Below are 7,703 nucleotides of genomic sequence, written 5' to 3'. Positions count from 1 at the left end.
TAATAAACTGCAGGCGTTCAGACTAAGTAGTGTAGCGCTGAAGGAAACCGATATTTACGGCCAAATAGAGTACATGGATATATAAAGGTGACGAATTACTGTGGAACCTCCTCTCGAGTCTTAACAGTTACCACCCTCGGTACCGGGCTGCTTGATATGCTTTGCAGTGATGTTCAGGATTTAAAAGTGATACCTGGAGGGGCGTTGATGCCTCCTTGCCTCTCGCGGGGCTGCTGTAATCCTGAAATTGGCACTACACGTACATCTTACGTGACTTTGGCAGGACGAATTAACACAAAAGGCTATAGCATCCGCTAGACTCCTCGGTCAAGTATGCTAATGCTGTTTTTTACAAGGTGTAATGATGTGTACAATACGTTGATGTAAACGAACGGAAAGGCAAAGCCCAGGGAATTATTACTAGAAGAGGAATCGGACTGAGCGATCGAATGTGTGCAAAAAAAGCGAAAAGCATCAGTATCATTTGTAAATAACAGGCATTTAAGCATATCAGATAGAAATATTAATGATGGTATATAGCGTCCTTAAGAATCAGTAGCTAGAAAGCATATCGCATGTGAATCACAACAGCAGTATTCAAATGATGCAGCAGTTTGTGCGAAAACTAAACTCCCAATCAATACATTCAGGCGTTTCAGTCCGTTGCTCAAGTGCTTGCTTCTTATCGGCCGTTCCACTGAGGGTAAATCGAAACCAACTCTCCACGCCGCATAAACTAAAGTGATCTGCTCCCACCGTTCGGGGTTTCCGGATGAGCACTTTCAAAATGTCTGGCTGAAATCCTGTTACCCAACAACATGTCCGTACTTCGTTTTGCGGACTGTAATCCCCAAATCCCTTCGCTAAGGCATCCAGCACGGCTGGACTGAGGGGCCAACACTGCAAACCCTCTTTTAATTTTTTACCATCGTTCCACCGCCAAAAGTTGCCGCAGTTGACGGCTTCGGGTAACTTGCCGTGCTTGTAGCAGCGGAGGTTTAGCGCGTCTAGCACCAGCGAAACTCCCTTAACGGTGTCAGTCATGGTTCCCGTGGTGCAGCAGTAAGTCCAGCCACCGTCCGGATTACTTATCAGCCGTTTTATTTCGTCCGGTGTTGCCAGAATTATTTCTACGATAAGCATTTGTGATAACGACGAATTCCACTCAAAAACCGAAATCAGTTTTACAGTTCCTTTTTTTCGATCAAACGTCATTATTACATTAACATCAGTAGCGTGTGATTATTCCTGTTCGAGTAGAGGAGAGTGTCATAGAGATGACAGCATAGTCGGAACTATGAAGTTTCTTGCGTCAGTTGCGTGTACCGTTTCTTGCACGTACCTAATGTTAGTCGCTGGGAGTTCTCCAAGTCCATGGTGCAGTACAGGTGCAAATTGTTGACTTCGGGGTACAGCGCTAGTTCAGCCTCCAGGTAGCCGGTATGGCTGCGATAGGGCACATCACTGCGATAGGACAGGTAATGATCTAAGTGCAGCTGCATTTCTGTGGTTAACAGCATGATCGTGTAGCTTTGGCTGGCGGCAAGGTGTTTCACCAGCACACTTCGTGTTGAAACTGCGGTGTAGTTCAGAAATCCATTAGCCAAGTACACTAGGTGATTGTGATCTTGGACAAAGCTGCCCGGATCATCCAGGATCAATAACTTGTCTGTCATGGGGCTTGACTGAAGGTTAAACCATTTCCGGCAAACGCTGTAACGCACAACTGCTGGTCAACACATCTTACTGCAGATCTTAGTGCAAAAGACGTTTAACACATCTTAGCGCATAAGATGTCACACAAAACCAGCAACTGCAACATCAAATTTCGCACTTGAAGTATCTTTGAGATCATCGAACTATGGGCAGCTTCTGATGGCTTGACGTTTACCGTTGGAGATCTCTCTGGGTTAATCTGTCCAAATTTGTTAGCACCTCCAGCAATACGATATTCGGAAGAGTCTGTATCTGTGTTGGAAACGCCTCGTGAGGCTCAACTATGCCTACAAAAAGAAGAATACTAATGTCTCCAGCTTACTCGTACGTTTTCTATTGCAGCAACGATACTTGTTCTGGCTCTTACAGGTATTTTGCTAACTACTCTACTCCGTACACCACCTGACAACACCCATAATATTTTTATTGCAGAGCTTACACTAATGAGTGAAATGAGTGCAATAGTGTTCAGCCCAGTGACCGTTGCATTTTTAACATACGAGGCAAACGCTAGGCACTGCTAACGTATAAACGCTAGGCACTGCTCCACAGACGAACAGCCAAAATTTTCAGCAGTAAGCTATTCGGTATTTTGTAGAGATTGCTTAAGCCTTAAGCAGAATAATGAAAGGATTTCATTCATGCACTGCTTTAGGAGTAAGTGATGTGAGGCATATGATTTTTTTGTGAGTGGTGCTCGTTTCTTTAAATACTGCGAATAAAGACCAGTTGCGCTCCCCATAGTCTTCGTTTATCGTGTAATTCTGCTGCGATTCGGTCACGCAGTGCCCACAAAAAGCGAGCGTACTTTTCTAGCAGTTAACGCTTAACCGTACAATCTGACTAAATAGCCTATTTCAGATTGCATACGGTAGAGGCTCCGTACATAGAATCGCACGGCGTCGGATAAGCAGTACGTTGGCAGGATGAGAACTGCTTCAGATCTTTGTGCGGTTACACTTTGGTCACGTACAGCAACGAAAAAATTAATTGAGTCGAGTGCGCGCGAGGACGTGACCACCCTGCTAACGGTCGGCGGTCTGGGTGCTCAAAAAAGATCCACGGGTAGCATACGCTGGCCTGCCATTCATTCATGTGTCTGAGCCGTTGCAAGCATCCGCGTAAGGCAGATAGTTTTTACGCGTCACCGCACGACGCTAGGTTACAGCTGCTAACGTCGCGAACGGACGTAAAACAACCCGCAACCGATCGGCAGATGTGTGTGTGAGTGGGTAAATCCGCTCGCATACACTTATCACACGTATGAGTGTGGCTGTCTGTGCGCGTACTATCTGTACAAACCGGTTTTCGCTGTCTTCGCTAAACGCATACCCTAAACCCGTAGCTTCCTTTCTTGCTCGCATTGTAGTTAAGTAGTTAGCAGAGAAGGGATCTCCCGAGTATCTTTGACTGCTGAATGCGGTCAGGTTGGTCGTATTTAAGGGCGTAGGGCATGTCACGGATTAATTTTACATTATACTGTACATACCAATGTCCTTGGGTTTCGTATTCAGCCAGTCGTCGTAGTGCCACAGTTTTTGATTGGTCTTTGTAAACCATGTCTCCAGACGTGTGGAGTCTCCTATTACAGTACATAAATAAAATGGAAGGAATTGCATATATATAGATAGAGGCTAACAAAGGCAGAGCTGAACAATCTCTTCTGTATTTGTTATTATCATATGATGTTGCGGCAGTATACGGCAAAATTATTTAAGCGTGACCGACATGACTGATGTGACCGACGTGACCGACAGAATTCCTGTTTTCTTGAACGTAGAGGACCTTCGCTTCGCGTCGGTCGACGAAAAAATAGAAAGTTATTGGAAGTCGTTGGTTAATTAGTTTGAAGGTTACCTGTTGAACTGTTTTGGCCTAAAGCAATACTTCTTCGCTGGTACAGTTTTTGCGTACGCAAAGCCATAGCGTAGCTTCCACAATATCGCTCGACAAAGCTGTCGTATAGATGAAACACCAATCGATGGATTTTATTGGACAGTCGTTTAGCCTTCTGGCGGCACACCACAGTGACATTCATATCGTCCGCAGCCACAATAAGCGTTCCGGTCATTACGAGCCAGATCAACTTGAATCCCGTGTCTGGCTGTTTCATATAATAAAGCAGTTGAGACCGTGGGAACGGACAATCGGCCTTCTGGCAGGACGCGTGCGGCACTATCACTTTGTAAAAGGTCTCCGGCGTGACGGTTTGCCAGAGTCGCTTCTGACGGATACGTATGTCGCTGGCGGCTTGTGGGTAATACAGATTGATTACGGCGGCCAAGGAAAACGGATTTCGGGAACGGAGTCGGACCAAGGCAAACTGTTCACCTTCAATGGAGGCCGACTTGTTGCCAAAGCCATAATCAGGTACTGTTGCTATAAAAACGGCCTTTTCCCAGGTCAGCGGTTGGTCCCTAGCATTTGGAACTGCGATTCTTCATACAGTCATAAGTTGCTGTCAAATATGCAGCAACTTATAGTTGCTGTCAAATATGCTACGTATTGGGACTCTGATGCGAATTGTATCTAGGTCAAAACTCTCGAGTGCGCAACAACTCACGCACTGATTTGTGAGTCAGACAGATTCACTGATAACGCCGCGCGCATTGGTCAGATGGAGAATCAATTGCTGAATTAGAAGACCGAGCTGTTGAGCTCGGTTTTATAATTCGCGCTCACATTCATGACCGCTTGTCAACTCTTTAAAATTATCTTGCGCTGCTGATAAACGTTCGTAGTGATCCAGACTGCATTAAACTGCATGTAATTACGCTTTACTTACTGTAGTTCGTCATTAAGTTTTAAGATAATAAGGTTTAATTAATTAACCTTAAAATTAGTAACTTGGCGAAAATTTGATGAACTAACTAGAGTCATTCACGCCTAACTAGCACAATTAGCAGCTAATTAGTTAGCGAATCTGCCCCGAATTAGTAATTTCGCACCTGGTTTTTTTAGCACCTAATTAGCAAATTTATTACACATGAAAAAAAATTGATTACATGTCATTAAGCTATGTGGGATTATTTTTCTTAACAAGTTTGCGCTTGTTGTGTTGCGTTATCCATGGTAGGGAATGGCACTGAAGGTAGAATTATTGCAGAATTCACGGTGTTGTCAGATTTGGTGTTTATTTATACGAGTGTATCCGTTATCAGTGGTGGGAACATGTTTCACTTTTTTTCTCTTAGTCATAGCGGAAAAATGAGTAACCGATACGTGCGCAGCAGTCGTGCCGCCGATACACGCGGGCTGCTGATATTTGACAGTCCTAATAGTCAGCACAAAATGGCTGTTATTGGTACCCGCTATATGGTACCAAGTTTGTGTACGTGTACGTGTACGAAAACTTTTACGCTGCGCACTCTCTAACACTTAATAAATTCCGTCAATAGTTATTTCCTTGATATGTCATAACCGCTTGGACCAGTTAGGAAGTAACCAGATATGATGAACTTTAAAAAAAATTGAATAGTTCGGCTGTTCCTCCCTCTTACGAATTTCTCCGACTGCCCAATTAGACAGACTTCTTAGACTCGCTGTTAATCACAGACCATAATAACTTTCAGGCACTTACACTGCGCTCCGAATCAGTACTTCAACCTCGGAGTTCTTTTCCGGTGGCTTAAGGTAACGGAGAGCGGAGTGTTTTTTGGCTGGTAAAGCGCGGATACAGGAGAAGTCGATCAGTTCCGTTGCTGACAAGCCATCGTGATGGAAGTCGATGATAAGCCCAGTCTGAGTTGTATCCGTAACATATCCCCGCTGAATCACGTTACCTCGCACCACATCCACTGCGAACGACTTGCCGTACGGTTGCGAGTAGTATAAATGATCCAGCGCAATCTTCACCGTGTTTAATCGCATGATTCAATGAAGATTTAAAAGAAAAACTATTAACATGTTCTCTGCGGATAGTGCTGCCGTTCGTCAATCGCTTTTAATTCCATCGTAAGTATGAGCGGGAGACAGGGTGCGATGTTGATCCAGCCTTCAAGGGCTCCTGGAGGTTGGATCGATAATTCACCATCATCTGCTGTCTATCCTGATATCGCTAACTTTATGGAGAATGTGCATCGGCGCGGATATTGATCCTCAGTGCTGTGCAGTTTACAGCGTTCGTAGAACTGATTATAGTGAATTCAGTGTTATATTTTCATAAACTGCACGGTAGTGGGCCAGTGGCAATAAATAATGCCCCAAAAACCAAAATGAATTTCCGGATAATAATGAAGTACATGTTCTGCATCGTAATTATATAGAAGTATTTATTAATATTAGCATTGTAGATTTACTGAAGCCTTAAATCGCGTTGACTGGAAAACCGTTGTGTGTTTAAAAAAGTTTTACCACCCTGAACATGTGTCCCTGTTGAAAATGTGAATACTTGTGAAAATTGTTAGCTTGCTGCTGTTGTACGCTTGTTCTTTTTCGTTCTTTATGACGTGTCTGCTGCCCCGGATTGAGTTAAGCCCAGATTGTATACGTGTAGCCGGCAAACTTGTTGGCCTGTTGACTGTTGGCGAGCCCGGCAGGAAAGTGGTTTTTCTCCCATAGATCTGCCGAACTGCACCCACACCTCTGCCGACCCGGCCCTATGCATTGTCTATGGGAACTCCAATAGATCAGCCGAAGCGGCTCAACAGTGAAACTTGACACTTCAACTGATCGTAAGCACTAAGCAGCCATCAATAGCACGGCTGGGCTGTAGTAACAGATGCAGCTGCCTATGTACACTTTATCGACAACAGATTAATTAATGTCAGCTTAATTCTTGCCAATTAGGTGGGTATGCTATTTTTGAATGCAGCAGCGGACAACCGGCATCGATCATGATCATTGCAAGACGAATCAGTTACTTGAATGTCGTTACAAGTTAATATTATTCGCAATTTCATTTTCAGTTTATCTCAAAGATTATGTACGTTTTTGTCTTAATTCTTGCCATGTAGCTGAGTATCCTAAATGGTAATGCAGGCACCGGACAACCGACATCATTCATGACCACTGCAAGACGTAATCAAATATTTGAATGTAGCTACAAGTAGGGTTGTCATCCTACCCTGATTTTTGAAGTGGGATGTGATGGGATTGGCGGGATCGGTGGGACGAAAATAAAATGAATTTTAATGGATTTTTTTTAAAACAAACATTTTTACAAAACTTTTTTTAATGTTTTCATAAAATATGAGCGTTATAAAAACAGCTATCACAAGTGAGAAATGCATTGTCATCCAGCCAAATGCACTGTTGTGGAAGCGGCGAAGCGTACCGTAATGGCCAGAATGCTCATGGCCTTGCTTATAACTTTTTCCCGTACGGGGTTCGCCTGATATAAATACGAAAAAGATTTTGGAGCGCGCAAAACTTACAGCTTAGGACAAAAAAGACGCATAATCCCATTATCCCACCCACAGCATTCCGAACGCATGCAGCGCAGTGCGCTGAACGGCTCAGCTAAAATATCCGGTTGTCGTACAAGTGCACTTGCCACATGCGTACGGATATTTGGGTGTGGGGTTATGCGTCTTTTTTGTCCTAAGCTGTATGCGGCATAACTGACGCACAGTAAAATGTGCCGCTAAAACACAAACTTCTGGGCCCTGGGAAATCATCCCATCGCTTCCCAATCCCATCACTCATCCCATCACGTTATCACGGCCAAAATTCTTCGGCATGATGGGATTGTGAACAGGTAAACGGCGTGATTGTGATAGCGTGTGATGACGTGATGACAATCCTAGCTACAAGTTATTAATATCCGCAATTTTATTTTCTATTGAGTCTCATGGACTATGTACATATGTTACTTGTGTACCCTTTCTCTTTGAGAACTTCGCTTAAAATTTTATATGATATTAAAGTTAACACCGGGCTTTGTCAGGCTAAAATTTAGCCCTTAAGACTTTAAAGTACTTTTGAAAACAACTTTATCAGTAATAGGTCTGACGAACTGCGTCAATAGCCCTGCCGACCCGACAATA

General features: G+C 43.8%; 1 protein-coding gene across 1 annotated transcript; it reads right to left on the bottom strand.

Annotated features, from left to right (window-relative positions):
• Positions 1-413: 413 nt before the first annotated feature.
• On the bottom strand, positions 414-5,646 carry LOC129602638 (uncharacterized). The gene is made up of 6 exons (XM_055501718.1): positions 5,297-5,646; positions 3,574-4,133; positions 3,206-3,298; positions 1,892-2,003; positions 1,343-1,713; positions 414-1,130 (listed from the first exon to the last, which is right to left on the bottom strand). Exons 1-6 carry the CDS (start codon positions 5,584-5,586, stop codon positions 598-600), a joined length of 1,959 nt encoding a protein of 652 aa, XP_055357693.1. The 5' UTR covers positions 5,587-5,646; the 3' UTR covers positions 414-597.
• Between the last annotated feature and the right edge of the window lie 2,057 nt (positions 5,647-7,703).

This window comes from Paramacrobiotus metropolitanus, unplaced genomic scaffold (assembly GCF_019649055.1).
Source record: "Paramacrobiotus metropolitanus isolate TYO unplaced genomic scaffold, Prichtersi_v1.0 Parri_scaffold0000001, whole genome shotgun sequence".
Lineage (NCBI taxonomy): Eukaryota > Metazoa > Tardigrada > Eutardigrada > Parachela > Macrobiotidae > Paramacrobiotus > Paramacrobiotus metropolitanus.
The sequence above is the reverse complement of the archived record's forward strand: the minus strand, read 5'-3'. Positions and strand labels throughout refer to the sequence as shown.

Excerpts from the sequence above, each read along its gene's own strand:
- LOC129602638 (XM_055501718.1), bottom strand. The coding sequence starts at position 5,586 with ATGCGATTAAACACGGTGAAGATTGCGCTGGATCATTTATACTACTCG. Across the intron at positions 2,004-3,205 it reads TACGAAACCCAAGGACATTG|GCATAGTTGAGCCTCACGAG; the intron begins GTATGTACAGTA and ends TTCTTTTTGTAG. Across the intron at positions 1,714-1,891 it reads ACCCAGAGAGATCTCCAACG|CGTTTGCCGGAAATGGTTTA; the intron begins GTAAACGTCAAG and ends TGTGCGTTACAG.